This window comes from Martes martes (assembly GCF_963455335.1).
Source record: "Martes martes genome assembly, contig: SUPER_18_unloc_1, whole genome shotgun sequence".
NCBI lineage: Eukaryota > Metazoa > Chordata > Mammalia > Carnivora > Mustelidae > Martes > Martes martes.
The window spans coordinates 2,442,305-2,467,691 of record NW_027666704.1 but is presented as its reverse complement, the minus strand read 5'-3'; the positions used below and the strand labels follow the sequence as shown (position 1 = coordinate 2,467,691).

Sequence of the window (25,387 nt, the reverse complement as noted above, 5' to 3'; positions counted from 1 at the left end):
TACACCCAGCACTCCATGTCATGCATCCTTGCTTCCCTGCCCACTTTTCTTGACTGTGTGCTCCCAGGATGAGGCTGGTGTCCTATAACCATCTCTAGGTCCCCAGGACCTACCATGGGGCCAATGGAGTAAATGTGAGCATCCTGCTTGGTTGTGGAAGCCCAGCTCTAGAAACCAGCCAGAGCGTGTTCTTTTACTCTGAGCCCTCACTCTGTGCTTCCAACCACCCTGGTCCATGGTGAGGGGGTGGGTGCAGATTCAGCCTCAGCCCATCTTGGGAGAAGAAACAAGTGGAGCTTCCCACCTGCCCCCTTACCTGTTCAACCGAACTAGATTGTAGGTCTGCTCTGGAGCCAAGGGCAGAGAGAGAGTGCTCTGCTCCAGCAGGTGAAACCAGGCTGGGTCTGCTGGGCCCAGCCCTGCTGTGTACATTTGAAACGAATATGTCATGTATTATGTGGTCTGGGGTCACTCCTGAGACAAAAAAAATGGCTTGAATTTAATTAAATTATAATCCAAATGAGTTTTAAGCTGAAGTGATGATTGGTTCATCTATGTGTGTGTGTACATTTTTGGTGATATAGAATTTTATTAAAAGATTCCTATGAGAAAAAAAAAAAGATTCCTATGCAGGGGCGCCCAGGTGGCTCAGTCGGTTAAGCATCTGCTTTTGGCTCAGGTCATAATACCAGAGTCCTGAGATTGAGCCCCATATCGGGTTCCCTGCTCAGCGAGGAGCCTGCTTCTCCCTCTCCTCCCTGCTTGGCCTCTCTCTCACTATCTCTCTTTCTCTCGCTCAAATAAATAAATAAAATCTTGTAAAAAAAGATGAAAAAGATTCATATGCGGAATATATGAAGAACTCCAAAAGTTCTTTATATAAGAAATAAGTATGTTTATATAAGAATATAAGTATATTCTTATATATAAGAATATGTTTTATATTTATATAATAAAAACATAAAAATAGATAATAAGAAAAAGATAAATATCCTAATTCTTTTAAATGGACAAAACAAACAGGTACAAATGGACAATAGGTATATGAAAAGGTGCTCAGCAGCCTTACCCATCAGTGAAATGCTGATTAAAACCACCATGAGATACCACTGTACACCCACCAGAATGGCAAAAAGTAAAAAGACTGACACTATCAAGATACGGAGCAACTAGAACTCTCATGCATTGCTGTGGGGGAGAGGTGTGAATTGTTTCAACCGCTTTGTAAACCTGTGAGACAGTTTTTACTGAAGGAAAACTGTATACCTACTCTAATGGTCCAGAAATTCCACTCCAAGAGAAACAGATGCCTGTATTCCGTAGAAGACATACAGGAGGTGTGGCTGGGTCGCTCAGTGGGTTCAGTGTCTGCCTTGGGCTCAGGTAATGATCCCAGGGTATCAGGCTCCCTGCTCAGTGGGGAGTCTGCTTCTCCCTCTGCCCCTCCCCCTGCTTACGTGAGCTCTCTCCGTCAAATAAATAAAATCTTTTTTTAATAGGGGTACCTGGGTGGCTCAGTGGGTTAAAGCCTCTGCCTTCGGCTTGGGTCATGATCTTGGGGTCCTGAGATCGAGCCCCGTATCGGCCTCTCTGCTTGGCGGGGAGTCTGCTTCCTCCATCACCACCCCCCGCCTGCCTCTCTGCCTACTTGGGATCTCTCTGTCTCTGTCAAATAAATAAATAAAATCTTTAAAAATAAATAAATAAATAAAAATAAAAAAGATTTATAGGAGACTATTCATAAGAACCAAACATTTTTCATATTATTTTTTCATAAGAACGAAAAATTGGAAACCTAGATGTCCACCACTGGTAGAGTGGACAAATACATTGTGATATATCTGTACAGTCTGATACATTTGTGAGACTTTTGTACCATGTACATTTCCATACCACAATTTAAAAAATGTGAAATATTTAGGATATTTATCTTTTTCATTCAACAAGATGCCTCAATCTTATGAACAATGTCAGGCTGGCAAAAGAGGAGTACACAGTGTGCAATTCCATTTACATCGCGTTCAAGAACAGGCAAAACTCTTGTCAATAGAAGTCAGAATAGTGGTTAGCCTGCCGTGAGGGGCATAGGGGGGACATCTGGGGTGCAGGGAATGTTCTAGATCTTCAAGAAGAAAGTAAAAATTCATCAGTTATTTAAAACAAACAAACAAGCAAACCACGGTTCACTGAGGCTTGACAAGTGGCAGCTTTGGCCGGTCTCCTTGCTGGGCCCAGGGAGGCAGCAGTGACCGCAGCCCCTGCCTCAGTGAATCTCGGTCTGGTCACTGCCTCGGGTAGCCGCCCTTCTGTGTCACCTCTACAGACACAGAGAAAATGGCCTCTGGGGTTTGTCTTGCTTTGCTGGTGTTGTCATGGCAAAGTACCACACACCAACCGGCGTGAAACACCAGGAACGGGCCGTCTCCAGTTGGAGAGGCTGAAGTCAAGGTCCCGCCAGGCCCCCGGTCCCTCCGGTCCCTCCGCAGGCGCTCGGTTGAGTCTGTGACAGGCCTCCCTCCGGGCTTCTTGGACTTCCTTGCCTTGTGGCTGCATAACTCCGATCTCCGTGGGATGCTCTCCCTGCGTGCACGTCTGTGCCCGCATTTCCAACTTCCATGAGGACATGTCCTATTGGACTAGGCCCTGCTCTCTATGACCTTATTTTTAATCACATCTGCAATGCCTGTTTCCAAGGTCACACTCTGAGGTACAGATTGGGGGGTAGGATTTCAACACGTTAATTTGGTGGGGGTGGGGCAGGTACGCAATGCAACATAACTACTGTGTTGTAAACAGACGGAAGGGGAAGGGGTAAAGAAACATTGTTTCTTGGGGTTCTAGGACCACTGTGCGGCAGGATAGGCCTGGCCCGCAGGGGCTTTGCGTCCTTTCCCCACCAGCAGCTAGGTCCCCTGTGCCCCCTCCCTGTTTGCCAGCCTCAGTTTCCTCTCCGTGAGATCCTGCTGCCGCTGTCCCAGACAACGCGCCCGTTCTCTAGCCGGGAGCTGGAGGCGGGGAAAGGGCGGGGCGGGGCGGGCGCGGGGCGGTCCCGGAGCCCCGCCCCGCCCCGCCCGGCTCCGCCCCGGGAGGCGGCCGCCACCTGCGCGCGGGCTCCGCACGGAGACGGTGGGCGTAGCGCCGCGAGCACGCAGCGCCGCTGGAGCCTGGCCGGGTGAGCGCCGCGGGGGCTGCGGGAGCCGCGGAGGCAGGGGGCGAGGCGGGCTGGGGGTCCCCAGAGGACACAGCGGGAGCTGCGGGGCCGGGTTGCTCTCTGAGTGTAGAGCACCCTCTCCTGCCCGTCCCCGCGAGGCAATATGGACAGGGTAGATCCCTGACGCCCCTTTCCCAGTTCCTTTCACCAAACCCCACTTTGGATCCCCAGTGACCTGGATCCAGGCCGACCCATTTATTGAGATCCCATCAAAGTTCGTGAATGTTCTCTGAGCCCCAGTTTCCAGCTCTGGGTGATGGGAACAGTAGCCTCTAGTGCACAGAACTGCCAGGAGAATACCGTGCCGTCGCGGCTGGGGTCAGCCCGGTGGTCCCAGGTGCACAAGAGCTCTTAGCAATCAGCAGCGGCTTCCCACCTGCAGGGCACCAGCACTGTTCCAGGTGCTGCAGTGAACGAGGCCCTCGTGGAGCAGACTTTCCGGTGGTTTGCCAAGGGCTCTGGCATGTGGTCTTTGATGACCACCCCGTGAGGCGGAGGGAGCAGCCAGGATTGTTTGGGTCCATTTTACAGCTGTGGACACCGAGGTGCAGTGAGGTTTTAAGGATTTTGCCTAAGGGCACACCCAGTGTTGGTCACACAAAAAAAGCATCCGCACAGGCTAGGAAGATGGCTCTGGTCCCAGAGACCTGTCCCCAGAACAGAGTCCTGAGTAGAGGAGGGCTCTGCTGTGGGGCTGCCTCCTCTCCCCTCTCTACCGGGGAATTAGACTCAGATTTGGTGTGTCTCCCCACTGTTAAACCCATGAGTGCCAGTGTTCGTGCAGGATGGGGCCGGGTCCCTCACCTGCAACTTTGAAGAACAGGGCAGTGACAACGGAGACTAAAAGGTAAGAGTCCCTATAGCTGTCAGGGTCCCTGCCTCATGACACCACCAGCAACAACCACGGAGCTCATCACTCAGTCACTCGGTGCCCGTTCTTTTCTATACCCAGTAGGCATGATGCAGGGCAGAGACACCTGTCTCTATCCACAGGGCCTGGCCAATGGCTGGCCCCCCAGACACCGTTGCTGCCATGATTACTGGCGATGATGATGATCTGGCCCCTGGTGCCCACCTTGTCCTCAGGTGGAATGGGGGTGGGCATGGAGTGGGGGTGAGACGATGGTGGTGACAGTGACTGACAGCCTGGCTCATTTAGAGTCTGGAGTGAGGACAGCAGGACCCTCGGTGAGGGACCTCAGGGTTCACACATCTGACCCTGAAGCCAGCAGAGGGCTTGGACAGACCTGTAGTGCCAGCACCCTGCAGAGCGGGTGGGCCCGGGAGAACCGGAGGCAGCAGCTTTCGGGGTAGAGGCCATACGACACTTGGAATCGAGTGCCGGTTTCTGAGCACAGAGCCCTTTGGGATCCCATGTGGATTCCTCATCCTCCTCTCCTCCCTCGATTTCTCCTTCTCTCCTCCTCATCCTCCTCTCCCTCCTCTACCTTCCCTCTCTTTCTCCAGGAGGCCCTCCCTCCCCATCTTCCCAGTCACAAAGCAGTCACCCCCCCAGTCTGGTGAGGTTCTTGGATCTGTCTTCCTCCAGTGCTACACGGGAACTGGGATTTTAAGGGACTGGTAGAGAAACCAGGAATGCTTGGTGTAAACTTCAGCCATGCAGTGTGACTTTGGACACCTCAGTTTCCCCAGCTGTAAAGCCCAAGGTCTGACTGCCTTTGTCTCTGACTCTTTCTAAGGGAGGCAGCAGCACCTTGAAAGTTCTCAAAATTCTGAAAGGGGCAGTTGCACTGGAAAGTCAGAGTGTCTCTGAGCCCCACCAGGAGTTCCCCTTAGCCTGCTACTCCACATGACTTGAGACAACTCAAGAATATCTTTTCTTTTGTTTTTCTCTGCAGGCGGACAGACCTCGGTCTGCACAGCTCAGGAGAGAATGAAGGCCAACCCAGCAGCCTCCTCCCCAGAGGCCTGCAGAGCTGCAGGCCAGGGCGAGAAGGGCTGCCCTGTCTGCCAGGCCTGGGGAGGAGTCTCAGGCCTGGGGTCGGAGTCAGGGCCTGGGCCTGGGCCCGGGCTGGGTGCTGCTTCAGGATCTAGAGCAGAGCCTGCTACTGTTCTGGGGCCTGGTGCTAGGTCAGGACCTGGGCCGAGGCCTGGTGTGATTCTAGAACCCGGACCAGGGCTTGGTGCTGTGTCCGGACATGGGCCAGGGCCTGGTGTGGTTCTGGAAACTGGATCAGGGCCTGGTGTGACTCTAGAACCTGGACCAGGGCTTGGTGCTGGGTCCAGACATGGGCCAGGGCCTGGTGTGACTCTAGAACCTGGACCAGGGCTTGGTGCTGTGTCCGGACATGGGCCAGGGCGTGGTGTGGTTCTGGAAACTGGACAAGAGCCTGGTGCTGGGTACAGACCTGGGCCAGGGCCTGGTACTACGTCAGGACCTGGGCCGGGTCTGGGGCCTGGGGCAGGAGCTGGGTCAGTCCCTGGGCCGGTACCTAGGGCAGGAGCTTCACCATTACCTGGACCAGGGGTAGAGCCTCGGCCCAGAAGGGGGTCTGGAACTGGGCCCAAACCCAGTGAGCCAGAGACAGCCACCACATCAGCCCCGCAGCTAAAGACTCAGGCCACACACATGCAGGCCCCTCGGCAGAAGGTTCTGGTGACCGGAGGAGGAGGCTACCTGGGCTTTAGCCTGGGTTCCAGCCTGGCCAAGAGTGGCAGTTCTGTCCTACTGCTCGACCTCCGCAGACCGCAGTGGGAGCTGTCCCCGGGGACCGAGTTTATCCAGGTGCAGTGATGAGCATCTCGGGGGACTGGTGGGGGGCCCGGGCTCTTGATGGAGGTGTGGGGACAGCGTGTGATGTGAAGCCAGTGAAAAGCACAGGCTCTTGGAGTGGGACTGCTGAAGCTCTGGCCCTTCCCAGCCGGGCAGCCACGGCCACAAGGCTCCACATCTCGGAGCTTCCGTGTCCTCATCCAGGGAAGGAAGGCTTCACGAAGGTCGATGGGGAGTCAGTGAGACAGTGCGCTTAAAACAGCCAGCACGGCCCCTGCGACCTAGCTTGATAAATGGGGCCAGTGACGCTAAAGCCAGTGACGCCCTGTAGAATCATCTAGTACCTCCTGCCCCACAGCCTCTCTCTCCTACAGGAGCTTGGCCAGGGTGGGGTCAGGGGAGCAGGGCTGGGACCTGGCAAGGTGCACAGTTGGTATCTCTGCCTTGGACCCAAACCTCCGGTCCCCGTCTCTTCCTTCTCTGTTTCAGGCGGATGTCCGCGATGAGGAAGCCCTGTACCGTGCCTTCGAAGGGGTGGACTGTGTCTTCCACGTGGCCTCCTATGGAATGTCCGGTGCTGAGAAGGTGAGCCCCTCCGCATACAGCAGCTGGAGTTAGACAGATCAGGCTTCAGATCCTGGTTCTGCCCACATACACACCCCCTCCCCCCGCCACCGCCTGCCACCATGCCACGTGTTCATTATCACCCTTCACCTAAGCTGGGAAAGTCTATGGCCAAACCACCCTGAGCGCACCCGATCTTGGCTGATCTGGAAAGCTAAGCAGGGTGGGGCCTGGTTAGTACTTGGACGGGGGACACCTGACCCAGGAAGGACTTACACGAAACCCTGCCCGCATTTTGCATCCATGGGCCCAAATGCTAGTTCTGTCACTTTCTAGCTGTGGGACCTAGGGCGAGTTAGCTTAACCTCTCTGAGCCTCTGTTTCCTCGTCTGTACTGGTTTTCACGTCAGAACCTTCTCAATGTGAGGGGGCCTGTCAGAACATACAGAGATACCCTCAGGCTCCGAAATCACAGGACGCCTACATTTGCAGCTTTGTTCATAATAACAAAACACAGGATGTAACGTAAATGCCGGTCAGTTAAGGACTATTTAAATAAATTGTAAGGCATCCACACGTTGAAGTTCTATCAGAATGTGCTGATAACAGAATAATTTCCATGACACAAAAACAGTGTTTGGTATCCTCCTGTTTGTATAAAGAAAAAAAGGAAGAAACTAGGATAAATATTTATATGCTCACTTGTGTATGTGTGCTGATATTCATAAGTATAGATTATCTCTAGAAATACACAGACTATAACAGTGGTTGCCTCTGCTGGGGGGTTGGAGGGAAGGCTGGGAATCAGGAGTGGGAAGGAAATTTCTATTTTTTTAATTTAATATTTTTTTAGTTTATTATTTATTGAGAGAGAACGATGGGGGAGGAAGAGGAGCAGAGAGGGGGAGAGAATCTCAAGCAAGTTATGTGCTCAGCACAGAGCCCAACCCTGGGCCCCACCCCACGACCCTGAGATCATGACCTGAGCTGAAATCTAACCAACAGGAGCCACCCAGACGCCCCTATTTGAGTTGTTTTTAACTTTGTGATTCTATTACTTATTAAACAAAAAAAGTGCAATGAGAATAAATACAGTCTAAAAATTGAGACAGAACCCACCTCCTGTTCATTGTGAGAATTAAGGGAGGTGTAAAGGCTTCACCCTGTCCCGGGGAACACAAGCAGCTTTCTCTGTGTAGACAAGGTGTTTTTATTTTCACACCACACCCCGACCTCGCTAGAGCAGGGACAGTGTCACCCTGTCCAACAGCCAAGGAAACCCAGACTTCCAGAGTGAGGAAATGATCCAACACATTTGGGGTCCCTTTTCTGTGTCACACCCTGTCTCAGGTCCTCCCATGGGTGTATTCAATCCTACCAACTGCCCAAGGGGGTCTGCCCTCCCTTTGCAGGCGGGGGAGCTGAGGGCCAGGTGGGGGAGCTGAGGGCCAGGTGGGGGATGGAGCCTGTGTGCTGGCCTCCCTGGGAGACGGTGGCGGAGCTGGGCCCTGGGGCCCAGGGCTCCTGCACCGCCCGAGGGCCTCTCAGATCCTCGCTCCTGAGCCCAACCCGGACAGTCTGCATCCCCACCTGGCCCCACCCGAAGCGCAGCCTTACGGCCTTCCCCGACCAGGCCTGAGCGGCATCGCCGCGACTCTCCCACCTCCCTCTTGTCTTTTAGCTGCAAAGAGAGCAGATTGAGTCTATAAATGTTGGAGGCACCAAACTGGTGATCAGTGGTAGGCACTCAGAGCTCAGTGTGACCTGCTGTGTGTTTCCTGCTCTGTCCCCTTTCCTGCCATAGGCCCAGCTCTGGGGACAGGGCAGGGGGACAGAGGTGGGACCCTCCTCCCCTCCCCCTGCCCACGCCAGCGGAGGGGCCTGTGGGCAGCACATCCTCACTCTACTGCAGACCTGCCCAGGCTCCCACGTGGGGTGGGTCAGCGTGGCCACAGCCTGTCTGGGGACACAGGCAGTGTGGGGTTTGCGTTTCAGGGATTTGGGATTAGAAAAGTCACTGAAGCCCCAAAATACAAGACCCACATCTGTGGCCTCTGGGCATGTCTTGCCTTGTCCTGTTTTTCTCTCTGATTCTAGAGTGTCTTTTTTTCTGTGTCCCCTTCGAGTGAGACTTTCTTCGGACTTGTCCCCAGAAAGGTAGCTCAGGGGCTACGGCCACACTGAGAAGGAGTGAGCCAGCCTGGCCCCTGGGGCCCCACAGAGCAGGGACATGACCCACACCCCTTCCCTCCTGAGCACCTCTGGAATGTGGGCGGACCCCAGGGCCAGGATGTGTGTCTAAGACTGGGTCCCAGCTCCTCAGAAAACCCCCACTCACATGGGCTTTGTGTGTGTGTGTGTTGCCCTGTGCCCCATCATTGCAGTTTGTGTCCGTCGGCGGGTCCCAAGGCTCATCTACACCAGCACCGTCAACGTCGTCTTCGGCGGGAAGCCCATAGAACAGGGTGATGAGGACTCTGTGCCATATTTCCCACTGGAGAAGGTACCTAGCTTCCAGGAGAGGTGTTGGGCGGGGGGGGGACCACAGGGCCTGGGACCCCCCCCCCCAGGCCACAGGGTTGGAATGGGTAGAAAACAGGGGTCAACCTCACAACTCAGGGTGAGTCCCATGAAGAAGGGGTCCCCAAAACTGAGTCGCACAACCTGTCTCCTGTTTCAGCGGGTCCCACCAACAGCAGGGGTTTCGAAATCACACAGACCTGGCCTTGAGCCAGCCCAGCCACATTCTACCTGTGAGACTCTGCACAAGTCACTTTCCTCTGAGCCTCTGTTTCTTTGGCTGGGCGTGACCACTCTGCCCCGTGGGGGGTGTGGTGAGCAGGAAATGGGATGTTATGGGGAAAAGCCACCAGCACTAAAGAACTACACGGAAAAAGTCCATCCAGCCCACGTGCAGCATCCACCCGCATCCCAGAGCAGGCCCTGGGCGCTGGCAAGAGCCTCCCTGAGTGGAGGGACCCTGCGTGTTGTTACTGCTCCAAACTCTGCTCCTGTGGCTGCCACCCTGGGGGGAAAGGAATGGCGCTGGGGCTCAGGACTTGGCCATTTCCCAGGGGGAGTCCCCAGAATACCACCCCTGTGTGGTCTGAAGCAGAAGGGGCCGGCCCGGTGCCGGCAGGGTCGCCGAACCCTGCCCGGTGGCTCTCTTGTCCCTGTCCTCTGGCAGCACATGGACCACTACTCACGAACCAAAGCCATCGCCGACCAGTTGACCCTCATGGCCAACGGAACTCCTCTCCCAGGTGAGTACCGTGGGGCCCCGCCGCCGCCCCCAGAGTGCATGGAGGAGTCCGGCTTTTAGCTTCTGTGTCTCTGAGGCTCACCTTCCTTGGAAAGGACAGCTCCCAGGGCCTTTGTCACTCATCACTCCAGATTCTGAGCACCTGCTGGGTGCCCAACCCCCACCGGGGATACAGTCCTGAGAAAGTCCGGTCCAGTCTCTGCCCTCGTGTTGCTTACCGTCTTGAGCGAGGGAAGAGCTCAGACAGAAGTGGGTCTTTTTTCTGCCATGTAGGAGAGGATCCAGTTTAAGAATGCTCTTTAGGTTAACGGAGTGCAGAATTGTGAATATGGGATGAGGCATAGCACCGCGGAAGGCCCGTGCAAGCGAGGGCTCTAAGGCTCCAAGTTCAATAATTTACTGGATGATACGGCTGTGGTGCCCTCCTGTGGTTACAGAGAAGCAGTGATAGAATGGGGACAGGTGGGCCTCTGGGCGGCTCAGGCAGTTAAGCAGCCGGACTCTTGATTTTGGCTCTGGTCACAATCTCAGGGTCCTGGGCCTGAGCCCTGCGTTGGGCTCCCCGCTCAGTGGGGAGTCTGCGTCAGGATTCTCTCTCTCTTCCTCTGCCCCCCACCCAATGGCACGCTTTAAAAAATCTTAAAAACAAAAAAAGAACATAGACAGGTGTCAGTATGACACACTGGCTTCTCCCACACCCTGGCTCAGGCTGAGGTGAGTTCAAATCCAGGCCCCACCACCTCTTACCTTTGTGATGTGATCTTGGGCAATATACTTTTTTCCATGCCTCAGGCTCCCCACGTGTAACAAAATGGGGATGATCATGGAATCCACCTCGAAGAGCTTGTATGAGAATAAAATAATAACAGGCACTGTTTAAAAAGGGAGGAAAAAAAAGGAATATGGACAGTTTGCATTTGCCTAGCACTTCCTGGCCCTGTTTTACGTGCTCATTTTATGTGCAAAGTTCTCAGTAACGCTTCACATCATCTGCGTGAACTAAGAACCCAAGGGGTTCCCTGCTTTCCAAACTCAGGAGCCGGGCTGATCCAGATAAATTCCTTGCTGTCCAAATCATCACTATTCACTTTCCAAAATCCAGAAATGAAAAAGAATCAGAAAACGTGGTTTCTCTTACTATCTAAAGTATAAAAACTCAGGAGCCAGGTAGATTTGGAGAGTGAAGGATGTTTGCAATGGCGATCTGTGGATTTATGGGGGAGAGGCCGAGGCTGCGGGGTGAACGGACTTCCCGAAGGTCCCGTAGCTGTTAGGTGGCAGAGGTGGGATTTGAACCCCCCACACCAGGGGCGTCTAACACTGGAGCCTGGAGCTGAACCATCCTGCTTCACTGTTGCCACAGCTGGGCAAGCCATCGAGCATGGGTTCTTTTCCCTAAAATCTTCCCCATCCTGCGCTGGCACCCAGGACCTGTCAGGCCTTGACCCTGACCCCAGTGCGAACACACATCCAGCTGGGTTTTCCCAGGGGTTTGATGCTATGTGGTTGAATTCTCTTCTCTGCCTGGGGCCTTCCCTGGCCGGACCAGCAGCCTGCAAACCAGACACTTAATCCTTTGACCAAGAATTATTTATATGAGCATCCCCAGCTTTCCGCGCTCAGGAGTCATGGATACCCTGGGCTCCGCCCCTCTGTGACGTCGCTGCCCAGCACCCCGCCGGCCAATGTCCGCTGCAACCAGACCTCCCCCCACCATGCCCAGGTGACCCAGAGTTTAAAATTAGCCACAGACTGTTTACAGAAAAGCTCACCTGATACCTGCCTTCCAGGAGTCCAGCCATGGTCACCCTGGATGATTTCCAGTCCCTGCTAACACAAGCAGGTCCCTGAGACTCTGCCTCTAACTCAGCGTGGAGGGCCCCGGTCTCTGACGCGGAGCCCCAGGACTGCAGATCTCAGCTCAGGGCAAATGGGGCAATTGACGGCAAACGTGGTGGCTTAAAACTGAAATGTCTTCTCTCATGGTTCTCAGTTCACAGCCGGGTGTCTGAGGTCAAGCTGGGCTGCTCTCCCTCCAAAGGCTCTAGGGGAGACTCTCCTGGTCTCAGCAGCTTATGGTGGGCCCCCACATTCTTAGGGTCCACATGTGTCTTCTCTGTGAGTCTCTTATAAAGATGTTGGATTTGGGGCTCACCGGATAATCCAAGATGATCTCATTTCGAGATCCTTCATTATATCTGCAAAGACGCGTGTCCAAATACAGTCATATCCACAGGTTCCGGGACGTGGACCTATCTTTTCAGGGGCCACCACTCAACCCACTGTATTGGCCTCATGGTAAAGTGGGGATGTTGGCGGGGAGGCAGTCAGGTGTTTGGCTATGACCAATGACACTGGCCCTGCCCGAGTTGCTGGGAAAAGGAACTTGTCGTAGAAGGATGTGGGATCGTTTTGGGGAAATATACTTCCAGAAAAATGACCACCAGGGCTCGGAAAGGATAGGGTCGGGGCAGCCCCAGGGACTGGGTGGCATGAGGTGGCGACCAGTCTCTTCAGGGTGAACCCACTCATAGGATTTCAGATGCTGGTGTTGGTGATGCTCAGTCACGTTCTTGGGTGTGAATACATCCTTGGCCCAGCTTGGGTCCCACGGCCACCACCTCAGGGGACAGTGACACTTCTGGTACATCCAGACTGACAGCCCCCTAAGACCTTGTGCAGAGGGAGAGGGGCCCCCAAAGGAAGACGGAGTACACTGTAAAATGGGCACAGTTGACTCTCAAGGGAGTGAAAGGAGATTACAGCTGTCGAGTGCAGGGTGAACTCTCATGGGCCATGTACATACCCACACCCAGGTCTTACCTCTGTTACTGGCCTGTGAGCGTCGTGAGGGCAGGGACCATTTCCTGGTTATCCTTGGATTCTCCTCTTGGTTATCCTTAGAGTCCCAGGACCCAGGGCTGGGGGTAGAGGTTGGGCATCCTCTGAATGTTGTTTGTTAAATGACTAACAGATGACTGAGAATAATTAATTGAATAAGGAAGCCCCAAGGGCCTGTGTTCCCTGCTAACCAGGCAAGGACCAGGAGGTGTGGACAGCATCACTGTGTGTCTCCCTGCTGGACCACCCTTCCCCAGGCCCCTGACCTCCCCTCCCTGTGTCCTAGGAGGAGGCACGCTGCGGACGTGTGTGCTCCGGCCCCCAGGGATCTATGGGCCCGAAGAGCAGAGGCACCTACCCCGCGTGGCGGTATGTCAGCCTGGCCCTGGGCCTGAGGCTCAGGACGAGCCTGGCTTGCTGTGTGCATGGATCGGGGCCCTTCCAGGCCACAGTCTCTCTGTGGAGCAACATCCCGGGCCTGGGACTCTTAGTTCTGGGAGATGTCGCTACCCCTATCGGACCCATCAGGAACAAAGGTCTCAGTGTGTGCTTACGTGGGTTAGGCGTAGGTCGGGGAGTCCCAGAGCTACGACCCCGGAGAGGCAGAGGGAGCCTGTGGGCTCAGCCCATGCTGTCAGTACAAGCTCTTCCTCTAGAAAGCCTCCCTCCAGAGTCAGGTGCCGGTGATACAGCTACGAGGGACTGTGGGCCTTGTCCTCAGATCGCTCCCAGTCTGGTCAGGGAGACAGACGCCACAGTCACGGAGCCAGTGCGGCCGGGCCTGTGTGGAGGGAAGAACGAGAATACGGGAGCGCAGCAGAGCGAGCCCAGCAGAGGAGGTCTAGGACGGTGCCTGTGCTGTGTGGAAAGGGAAGAGAGAATGAACCGAGGAAATGCGGTGGGAGAGGGACGGTAGTTCAAACCGAGTAGGCAGCTTGGGTACAAACCTGGGAATGAGAAAGGTCGCTGCTCTGGGCTTTGCCACAGATCAGTGAGCAAAACAGACCATTCCCACCCTGGAGGGGCTTCTGTTCTCACAGGAGATGGGGAGTAAACATGACAAATGATGAAGCGTGTTTGAAGGTGCGAGGTGCGATGGAAAGAAACCGGAAGGGGGGAGCAGGGTATGGGAGCTGGGCGCCCAGGCAGCCAGGGAGCCTCCGTGAGCAGGTGGCAGGTGCATCACGCCAGGTGGGAGGGAGAACCTTCCAGGCAGAGGGAACAGCCAATGCAAAGCCCTGAGGTGGGAGCCTGGCGCACACCCGGGGGGGATCCCGCATGGCTGGAGCTCAGTGGGCAGGGGAGTTCGTAGCAGACGGAGGTAGCTGGGCCAGATCAGAAGGGCCTCCTCGGCCGTTGTCAAACTTCTTTCGGCAGGGTGGGAGAGCAGAAGGTTCTGAGCGGGGAGACACGGGATTGAAGATTCGGGAAGATCCCCCTGGCTGTGTGGAGAGCAAGCGTGGGGACCATGGGTGGAAGTGAGGACACGTTCGGAGGCTGTTTCGGTCTCCAGGGAGAGAAGGGGGGCAGCAGCCCGGGCGGTGAGAAGCAGCTGAATTCTGGACAGAGTGAAATAGCGGAGCCAGTGAGATTTGCAGATGGGTTGGACGAGGAGTGCAGAGAAGGGAAGGCCGACGGGGTCCCCAGGGTTTCAGCCTGAGCCGCGAGTGCTGTCCAGTGGGGGTGGGGGGGCTCGAACAGGAGCTGGAAGGTCAGGCGCGCGCTCCAGGACACGGACAAGTGACCACCACGTGGCGATGTCAGGACATGGGTCTGGGCCAGAGGGGTCTGCCTGGAGCTGGAAATTTGGGAGCCATCATCATATAAATAGTACTCAACGCCACTCCAGGCCTGAGTCTGTGTTTATCACTCCCTCCAGAGCCACATCAAGAAGAGGCTATTCATGTTCCGATTCGGGGACCGCAGGACGCGGATGAACTGGGTGCACGTGCGCAATCTGGTGCAGGCCCACGTGCTGGCAGCCGAAGCCCTCACTGCAGCCAAGGGCTACGTGGCTGTGAGTCTCCTTCCCCTCCCCAACCCAGCCGGCTGTGGGCAGGGCACCCCATGCCCCCCAGGGGACTCCTGGCTCACACTCATTTCTCCCCAATTCAAGATGGTCCGCAGGACCGTAGGCTCGGGGAAGCTTGGGGTGAGGGGGTCTTTACAGAGAGCCCCTTGCAGTGACCCTGTGACACAGGTGTTGGTCCTGCAGTCATGGTCACTGAATGCTAAGAATCTTATGTATGCCATCCCATGTAATCTTCCCAGCAGCCCAAGAGGGAGATCCTGTTGTTTTCTTCCCATTTCTCAGATGAAGGAACTGAGGTCCAGAGAAGTTAAGTGACTCTATGGAGGTCACACACCTAGTCAGGGTAACCGCCCCCAAATTCAAAGGGAATTGCCCAGGTCTGTCTCCAGGGCTGGGAAATGGCCATGACTTCTCAGCGGCTGCTCAGGGGAATTAGGGGGATCAGGGCAGCTGCTGAGCCATCTGGAAGGGTGGCGTCAGGCTGGGGTGCAGGTGCCTGACTGTTCCCCTCCCTGTGTGTCCCCTCAGAGCGGCCAGGCATATTACATCAATGATGGGGAGAGCGTCAACCTCTTCGAGTGGATGGCCCCACTGGTAGGTGCCCAGACATCCGCCCGCCCCCAACCCGAGTGAGAAGTCAGGGATTCTGCACATCTTCTCTCCTTGTCCTTCTTTCCTCTGTCCCGAAAATCAGAAGCTTTCACATTAAAAATGAGCTCTGGCTGATAGTGTCCACTGGGCAACGCTAGAACTGGCCTGAGCTGGGTGGCTGCCCCTTTAGGGGACCCTGTACTCCCCTGGTGTGCCATAGTCCCTCCCAGCCTGATTCCTGATTTATGGTGACTTGCCTGTGCACGTTTGCTTGTGAGAGCCCCATACTGTCCGACGGAGCTCCGCAAGGGGTAAGTAGAAGGTAGACTGTGCCACAGAGGGAGGTGTTGGCCCTGGGGCTTCCTATGCTGCAGGGCCTCAGAGAACCCTGGCCTCCTCGTCCCGTCCCCTACAGACCCCTTCTTGGGGCCAGCGCTGCCTGGAAAGGGTCGACCAGCAGCCCCGGGCTGGAGGCATTCCGGCACAACAAGATCAACAGCTTTGTTGAGATATTATTCACATACTGTACGATTCACTTATTTAAAGCACATAATTTTATGGTTTTTAATATATTCAGAGTTGTACAACCAGCACCATAATTTTAGAACAGTTCCTCACCCTCCAAAAAAGGACCCCCCCAAAATTATGCCTTTACCCCAACCCTCACCTCTAGCCCCACACAACCCCTAGCCTACTCTCTGTTTCTGTAGACTTGCCTCTTTGGACATGTCCTGTAAATAGAACCATGTGATACAATGTGTTGGGCTTCTCTCCTTTGGCTTGTGCTTTCCAAGTCCATCCATGTGTAGCGCATTGTATCAATATTCATTCTATTCTGTTGCCAGAAAACATTCCCTTCTAGGAAGATACCACATCTTGTTAATCCTTTCATCGGTTGATAGAAATTAGGGTTTTTCTACTTTGGGGCTACTATGACTAATGCTGCTGTGAACGTTAATGTATACATATTTTGTGTATGTACGTATTCATTTCCCTTGGGTGTGCACCCAAGAGTGGGATTGCTGGGTCTGGTGGTAGCTCTCTGTTGAACCTTTTGAGGTGCTGCCAGACTGTTCTCCTTTTGTTTAACCATTTGAGAAACTGTCAGACTGTTTTCCAAAGCGGCTGCCCTGGATAAGTGCCTTTGGCTGTAGGCAGAGGTCAATAGTCACTAAATGATGTGAATGATCCCAGATTAAAAACCGACCTATGCATATATTTTTTAAAGATTTTATTTATTTATTTGACAGAGACATGGCAAGAGTGGGAACACAAGCAGGGCAAGAGGGAGAGGGAGAAGCAGGCTTCCTGCTGAGCAGGGAGCCCGATGAGGGGCTCCATCCTAGGACCCGGGGATCATGACCTGAGCTGAAGGCAGCTGCTTAATGACTGAACCACTCAGGTGCTCCTGACCTATGCATATTGACCCAAAATGACAAATGTAGTGGTCCAAAGGGGCACGTGCACCCCAATGTTTATAGCAGCAATGTCCACAATAGCCAAGCTATGGAAAGAGCCCAGATGTTCTCAACAGATGAATGGATAAAGAAGATGTGGTATATATCTACAGTGGAATACTATGCAGCCATCAAAAACCCCAAAATCTTGCCATTTGCAATGATGTGGCTAGAACTAGAGGGTATTATGCTAAGTGAAATAAGTCAGTGAGAGAAAGACAACTATCATATGATCTCCCTGATATGAGGAATTTGAGAAACAAGACAGAGGATCATAGGGGAAAGGAGGGAAAAATGTAACAAGACAAAAGCAGAGAGGGAGATGAACCATAAGAGACTCTTAATCTCAGGAAACAAACTGAGGGTTGCTGGAGTGAAGGGGGTGGGAGGGATGGGGTGGCTGGGGGATGGCCACTGGGGAGGGAATGTGCTATGGTGAGAAAAACAAAAACAACCAACCCATGCATTGGAGCCCTACTTTACTTTTCTAGATCAAAGTTTTCCATTTCAAGACTGGCACAGGGTTGGTGCTGGCTGCGGGGTGTTTTCCCCCTTGGGTGAGCAGGCAGGACGTCAGAAGTTACTTCTGCTCACCCCAGGGTAAAGGGAACATGTGACATTTTCACACTGGCCCACGGAAGACTTGTTGTCATCTTAGGCCATGTTTCCTTACAGTTTGAGAAGTTGGGGTACAGCGAGCCCTGGATCCAGGTGCCTACTTCCTGGGTTTACCTAGCAGGTAAGGAGAGGAGAATGTGTAGTAAAATCCCTCCGTGTGCCAGGTGCACGGGCACCGCCTCATTTCAGGCCCAGGGCCGGGAGTAGACAGAGCTGAGTGAGGCACTGAGGACACAGGATCTCAGGAGATCATCTCTCTCGGGGGCAGGTGCTCCGAGCCCCACCTGCCCTTGTCCGGCAGCCTCCTCCCCCTCGTCCTGGCTGGGTATAAACCCTGTCTTCCCTGCAGGGTGGGTGTGACTGGGCCACAGTGAGAAAGCGGGACAGGCAGAATTCACACCTGTGCTTGGCTGACTCCAGAGCTCACACCCGGCCCTGGGGCCTGTGGCGGGAGACATCACGCCAGTCTCCTGGGGCCACCTTGTCCCCCAAGGTCACCCCAAAGTCAGGGCTGCCTTTGGGGTATGGGGAGCTGCTTCCTCACCCTTCAGGTCAGCCTCTACTCTCACCAACCCCCCCGCCCCCCATCTCCACCTCTGTTGGCCTCCTTCCAGCTGGAATGCAGAGCCAGGCACGGAGTTGTCAGGCCCAGGGGACAGTGACCCTCAAATCACAAGCAGCTGCGTTCCTGGAAGACCTTAGCGATAGATCAGTTGTATTTTTTTTTTTTAAGATTTTATTTATTTATTTGATAGAGAGAGATCAGTAGGCAGAGAGGCAGGCAGAGAGAGATGGAGAAGCAGGCTCCTTGCTTGCGGAGCAGAGAGCCCGATGCGGGGCTTGATCCCAGGACCCTGGGATCTGCTGACTTTTGCCCACCAGGCCTGCATGTGGGGTGACTTCTCATGCCCAGCGTTGTCACAGTGATGGATGCTCTTTGACCCCCAGGTGGGAAGAGATCAGCCACGGGTTCTGGTAGTTTTACAGGATGGTATATGCATTTCCACTTCCCAGCGAGCTATCGCCCCGAGTTTGTAGCTTTGGCTGTACATCCGAGTCACTGGGGAGCTTATAAAATATCAAAATGCCCCAGCTCAAGACCAACTACATCAGCATCACCAAGAGGAAAGCGGGGGTGGGGGAAGCATGCGCATTTTTTTAAGTGTTCCGGGGTTCACTTGATTGAGAACCACTGCTCCACCTTCTCTCTCTCTTCAAGAGACCGCACTGGAATAGAAGAAGTGAAAGGATGAGGCATGATTTGCGCTAACTGCGAATCTGCGCTGATTTATTTTCGAATGTCAGTCCTTTAATATTAATGACAACTTACTCGTGACACATTTCACAGCCAACCCAGGCACCCCAGCATGTGCCGAGAGCTGCCGATTTAAAGGAATCCAAGGACAGGAAAATTTGGCAAAGAGAAGAGATTCCCACCCCCCACTCCCCGGAGCAAAGCAAATAATACCCCCAACTGCTTTGTCCCAGAGAGCCTTCCAGAGAGGGAGGCACCCTGGTCACTGGCCCCTCTCTCCCCACACAGCTGCAGTGATGGAGTATTTGCACCTGGCCCTGAGGCCCATCTGTAGCGTCCCGCCGCTGCTCACCCGGAGCGAGGTAAGGGGGCCGCTGCTGGGATTGCCCCTGGTCCACACCCCCACCGGCCCCACCCCTCACCCCTTTGACGCAATAACTGGATGGCTGTCCGAGGTCTCAGAACCTTCCAGGTGTGCCCAAATCTAGCACCAGCTTCTTTAGAATCATCCCAACCTCTGCACTTTTGCTTAGGCTGAGTGCTCTCCGGGTCTGAAATGTGATGAGCTCCGGTCCCTCATCCTTGTCACTTCATTTTTTTTTTTTTTTAAGATTTTATTTATCTATTTGAGAGAGAGAGAGTGCAGAAGAAAGGGGAGTGTCAGAGGGAGAAGCAGACTCCCCGCCGAGCAGGGAGCCATATGCGGGACTTGATCCTAGGCCCTGGGAACATGACCTGAGCCAAAGGCAGATGCTTGACTGACTGAGCCACCCAGGCTTCCCTAAAAGAGGATTTTTAAAAATTTAATTTAATTTATATATTTATTTATTTATTTGTTAAGTGATTGAAACCAAGATTTTATTTATTTATTTGACACACAGAGATCACAAGTAGGCAGAGAAGCAGGCAGAGAGAGAGGAGGAGCAGGCTCCTCACTAAGCAGAGAGCCCGATGCGGGGCTCGATCCCAGGACCCTGGGATCATGACCTGAGCCGAAGGCAGAGGCTTTAACCCACTGAGCCACCCAGGTGCCCCGAGGATTTTTTAAAGGTTTTATTTATTTATTTAGAGAGAGCATGTGCAAGTGGGGGGAGGGGCAGAGGGAAAGGAAGAGAGACTCTCAGACTCAGTGCTGAGTGCGGAGCCCTACTCAGGGCTTGACCTCATGACCCTGGGATCATGACCCCTGAGACCATGACCTGAGGTCATGACCTGAGCCGAAATCAAGAGTGGAAACTTAACAGACTGAGCCACCCAGGCGCCCCTAAAAGAGGATGTTTTAATGTACATTGTAAATAGTGTTTGGCGTTACTTGCAAAATCCTCCCAGCTCACGCTCTCATCTGATTCTCTCTGATGTCCTGCTAAGTTAGGAAAGGTAAGAGATTATGATCCTGTTTTATGATAAACTGAGCACTGAAGAAGTTAGTGACTTGTCCAGGGTCACACGGTTGTGGCATTGGCTTCATACTCAAGCTCAGAGCTGTCTGACTTCCCTGTGGTTTCTCCTTTGGGCCATCCAGACTAGCAGAAGAAAAGAGAGTGACAATAGCAGCCATCTATTGAGTGATGGATACGCCAGGCATTGTGCCTTATCTCATTTTATTTTCACTACTGCATTGTAGATTGTTATCTCCATTTCCAGAGGAAATGAGACACACAGGGCTGACCTGCCCATGAGTATTTGCTTAAGTAGCAGAGCTGACATTTGAACCCAGACCAGACTTAAATGCTTTCAGGCTTAACCATCAACTTGTGAAATGACTCAGGAATCAAAATCATGTAGATTAGCTGCGGAAGTGCTGCTGAATGATGGTTGGGTGGGATTTAGCTCCCCTCCCTCTGGTTTCACTTACAGGTTTCCCTTTCAACCCAGGGGTAAGGGATCCCTCTTTAGCGAAGGAGGTTTCCGGGCACTGTGGCTCTGGCGCCCTCTGCTGGTCAATCTGTGGTATACTAACGAGCCCTCCCGTTGCAAAGTCTGATTCGTTGAACATTTTTTGAGCGCCCACTGTGTGCCAGGCATTGTGCTGAGTAGCGAAGGCAAAACATAGCCCTTACCTCAGGGAGCTCACAGTCCAAAGGGGAAGACAGCTTGTCAGTCGGGCCACTGCGATAAGGGCTGTATTGGAGGAAACCATGAGGAACTTAAGAGCACACAGAAGGGGCACCTCAGCCAGTTCTGAGTAAGTTAAGACTGCCCAAAGGAAGGTGACATCTAAGCCTGAGGGCTTGTGTCCAGGACCCTGCCGATCTAGCTCCCAGCTGTATCACCCAAGGTCCTGAACTTACTACTTGGGGCAAAAAGGGACGAGATTGCCCTCTCCCCTACAAGCGTCCAAGACTAGCAGCTTGGCCAGGGGCTGTTTCTGTGCCATGGCAGAATTGAGCAGCTCTCTCCGACCCCTTCCTAGGGTCCAGCTGAGGAACAAGAGAGGAAGAAATGAGGTGGGAGGGCATCCTCCCAGTCCAAGCATAGCAGGGAAGAGCATGGGCTGAAATCTGAGTTACCTGTGTGAGTCTGGGCAAGTCAATTAACCTCTCTGTTTTTAATTTTCAAATATGCAAAGAGAAAAAAAAATGTAAAGAGGAAATGGTGGTAGTACCACCTCAGGGGATTAAATAAGATAAGGCCAAGCACAGTGCCTATTCAGTTATAGATAGCTATCAGTACTGCCCTTGAAGCCTGGGCCCCAGCAGGGGGGAAGGAAGGGCAGCCCAGACCCTGGAGAGTAATCGTTTATGTATAATTGAATTCCTCTTTTAGGGAAGCTTAACCAGGGAGGGAGCAAGAAGGTTGCCCCTAGGACTGTGGCCAGAGAAGCCTAGAGCGTTTCCTGGGGTGGTTTTTCCGGAGAGCAGCACCCAGGCCACAGATAGGGCGGTCATCTTCTCCTAGAACATACCCAAGAATGTGCAAGTGCCTGCTGAGTCCCGGCGCCTTGCTAGGCTCGGGAAGGGAAACTGCGGGGGTGAGGCCTTCACTTTTGGGGAACTGAGAAGTTCAGTTAGGCTGGGGGAGTTGCAGAAAAGACCACCTGGAGGTGGCGCCCTCGAGGAAAATGCAGATGGGAGGGACAAAGGAAACCTTCCCTTGCATCGCAGGAGTAAGATCCAGCCCACCGGTTCTTTGAAACTGCTGTGCGACCAAAGGGAAACCTCTGCCCTCTCTTCCTTTTCGGTAAAACAAGGTGGAGTGTGCGTCCCACCCGCATAGCCTCGCCCCTCGGCTGCCCCGCCTCTCCCCGCAGGTGCGCAGCGTGGCCGTGACGCACACCTTCCAGATCGCCAAGGCCCGCGCCCAGCTTGGCTACGCGCCAGACAAATTCCGCTTCACCGACGTCGTGGAACACTATGTGCGGTCCACGAGCCAGCGGCCCTGCGGCTGTACGGCGCGGACGCTCCTACGCCTGCTGCTCGGGCTGCTGCTGCTGCTCGGGCTGCTCGCCCTGGCCCTGCACCTGCTAGGCCTGCAGCGGTCCTTCGTCTGATCTTCGTCACTGGCCGGAGTCGGCTCCCGCCTCCGCTCCATCCTCCGGGCTTGGGCCCGCCCCAGCCCCGCCTCCGGGTTTTCCCCGCCCATTTCCCCCGTCCACATCCCCACCCTCTAGGCTTGGATCCGCCCCTGGGTCTTGACTCCGCCCTGTCCTCGCCTCAGGGCTTGGGCACGCCTCTGCTCCGCCTCTGGGCTCGCCCCCATGCCCTTGCCCCGCCCACACCCCCGCCCTCTGCGTTTGGTCCCGCCCCTGCGTCTTGACTCCGCCCCTGTCCTGACGTCCGCGCTTGGACACGCCTCTGCTCCGCCTCTTGGGCCCTGGCCCCGCCTTCTGGGTCCTGGGCCTGGCTGAGTTACTGAGCAGGTAACCGCACAGCCTCATCCGTTTTCCGGGCCTTCCCCCACCCTTCCCTGCCCCCGAATTCTCCCCTGCTCTGGTTTCGCCCTCTTTCTGGCTCTACGGGTATGATTGCGCCCTCCCCTTCGTTTCTCTTTCGGACTGGCCCTGCCCCTCCCTCTGGGTCTTGTCCCTCCAGTCTCCTAATTGTAATTCGGCAATAGCCCCGCCCTCCTCCTCTCCGACTCCCCCGCCCCTCTCCGGGCACGCCTCCTAAGGTGAGTTCTTGGGGCCTGGCCAGAGTCATCTCCAGCGGCCAAGTACAGGCCTGGCTAGCATTTGCAGTTTTCCCAGTCTAATGCTGCCTGTCTAGGGACACCGGACCCTCCTTGCCGTTCAGGCTCCTCTGTGCTTGTCCTGAGATCGTCCTGAGATCTTGGAAGAGACTCATTCCAGGAGAATTGCTTTTGATGTTTTGGGTTCACTCAGTCATGCATCATCTCCCTCTGTGTTGATAGGGTTGGAGAGACCCCTGAGACCCAGACTTCTGCCTAGCCCATAGCCTTTTTGGATTTCCGGTTTACTAGCCTGGGGCTGACTTAGCTTGGTAAGCACAGGCTTCTGTAACGGCAAGGATCAAAACCAAAACAAAACTTTTTAAGGTGGTCAAAAGGTATAAACGTCCAGTTATAAAATAAATAAGTCGCGGTGATGTAATGGTGAGTATGGTTAATAATACTATATTATATATGTGAAAGTTGCTAAGAGAATAGATCTTAAAAATTCTCTTTACAAGAAAAAATTGTAACTGTATGTCCTGATGGATGTTAAGCAGACTTGGTCATTTCACAACATCATGTTGTACATCTGAAATTAATATTATGTGTAAATTATAGCTCAAAAAAATAGCTTTTTAAAGGACTGGACCTTTTGGGAAAGTACCAATATAATTATAATGGGAAGAGTTAGAACTTATTTTTGTCCTATTTTGTAATTTCACATTACATATTTCATATTACATATTCATATTTCATATTCTTCTGTTAATAAGGGGGCACTGGTGATGACCATAATCTTTAACGTTTTAACCCACAAAATTTCATTGAGGCTTGCTCTCCACATTGTCTTGATATTAATTATGAGTACCAGGATATCAGTGTATAAATATATCTATGTATGTATCATAATGGGCACCTGCACATTACGGCAGAGAAGAAAACCATCACAAGCCTAAGAACACCTGTGGTGGAGGGGAGTGAATGTGTTAGAGCCAACGTGGCCATCCCCAGTGTATCCCTCTCTGCAGAACAGTTAAGAAAGTTTGGGAAGCAGCTAAGAACCATATGCTCCTCTTTGCTCCGCTGAACCGAACGCGTGCCTACGATTTTTAAAAGCTCATTAATAATCCTTTATGTCCGTTTAATGCTTGAGAGTTTGAAAGAACCATCTGTCTGCCTTTATTTAGTTCTTCGGGCCACCCTTACAGTTGGGTTTATTGTTCGCATTGTGTAGATGAGGAACTTGGGGTTATATCTAATTTTGAAGTGGACGAGGTGGGGGTTCCTCCTCTGCAGCTGGTGTCCTATGGGGGAGCTGCCCAAGGCTCACTAAACACCACACACAGTGATGTCTGTTCTTCTGCCCCCCAACCATGTCAGGGCTTCCTTCGAGCTCTGGCATCTACAGTTGGGGCCGGCAGCCCTTGGGCTCCCTTTCTTCTCAGTAACGCAGGTGCCTCTAAACTCACCCCCTTCTTTCTGACCTTTCTCTCTATCAATCCCTAGAAATCTGTTCTCAGGGCTGGGAGCACAGGCTTTCACTGTTCACATAATCTTCTACATCTTTTGTCTTCTGCCAAAACACAGCACCGGAAAAACAAAAGATCAATTTCTTTGTTTTCTGGCTTTCTCTAAGTCATTTCTTTCCCAGGCTCAAGAGGCTCTGGAAATCTAAGGATATCTGTGCTCGGGGCCTGGGGGCAGTTGTGGGTCACTCTGCTAAGAAAGCTTCCCTCCTTTCTGTGTGTCTTGACCCAGTGGGAAAGGAGGCGGTCCCTCCACCCAACGGACAAACTGAGTCCCCATGAGGATTTTAGAGGCTGTCCAGGTAACTCAGCCCTCTGTACCTCAGGTTCTGAGAGAAGGAGGTCCTGGTTTACTTGGAAATACTGAGTAGAAGCAACATGAATGCGGAAAACAGAATTATTGTTGTGGTTATCCAATCCGAATGCATCATCAAGGTGAATTCATAAGTTTCCCACTGTGGGTGCTGAAACTATTTCCTGTTATAAACCCAGGGCTGGGTGTCTAAAATATCCTCCAATCTCAGGGTGCCTGGCTGGCTCAGCAGGAGGACTGTACAACCCTTGATCTCAGGGCTGCGGGTTTAAGCCCCATGTTGAGTGTAGAGATTACTAAAAAATAAATTTAAAAAATATCCTCATAGTCTCTTTCATCTTAAAAATATTCTCCCTTGATTCCCCCTTTCCTGTCTCAGTACTGCTCCTTTGGCTCTCTCTCTCCTCAAAATCAGATTTTGTGATGAGTTGTCTCTTCAAAATAGCTTTTTAAAAAAGATTTTGTTTATTTACTTATTGGAAAGAGAGTGAGGGGGGAGAGGGGAGGGAGCAGGAGAGGGACCAGCAGGCTCTGCACTGAGCAGGAGCCTGACGTGGGAGATGAACCAACAATCCTGAGATCATGACCTGAGCCAAAACCAGAGAGTCAGACGCTTACTGACTGAGCCACCCAGGCATCCCTCAAAATGACTTTAATCAGGGTCATCATTGACCTTGTCTGTAAATCGTTTTAAGTCCAATGCATATTTTTCAGTTTTTATCTTGCCAAGCCTCTTAGTGTTCAACATACTCCCTCTACCCCCTCTTTGGGGTCTATATGGACACCACACCTGTTTTCCACCTGTCTCTGGCCAGCCTTCCTCAGTCCCCTCTCTCCCACTGCCCTCCCTTTAAGACGTCATTCCTCAGGACC

General features: G+C 53.2%; 1 protein-coding gene across 1 annotated transcript; it reads left to right on the top strand.

Moving 5' to 3' along the window:
* Positions 1–5,105: 5,105 nt before the first annotated feature.
* Positions 5,106–22,055, top strand: SDR42E2 (short chain dehydrogenase/reductase family 42E, member 2; the record flags this gene model as incomplete). Its single annotated transcript, XM_080831696.1, has 13 exons — positions 5,106–5,282; positions 5,488–5,660; positions 5,717–5,957; positions 6,435–6,530; positions 8,191–8,248; positions 8,894–9,012; positions 9,697–9,772; positions 12,899–12,981; positions 14,492–14,629; positions 15,173–15,238; positions 17,368–17,431; positions 18,854–18,927; positions 21,816–22,055. The coding sequence occupies 13 exons, from the start codon at positions 5,106–5,108 to the stop codon at positions 22,053–22,055; spliced, it is 1,605 nt and encodes a 534-aa protein (XP_080687822.1).
* Between the last annotated feature and the right edge of the window lie 3,332 nt (positions 22,056–25,387).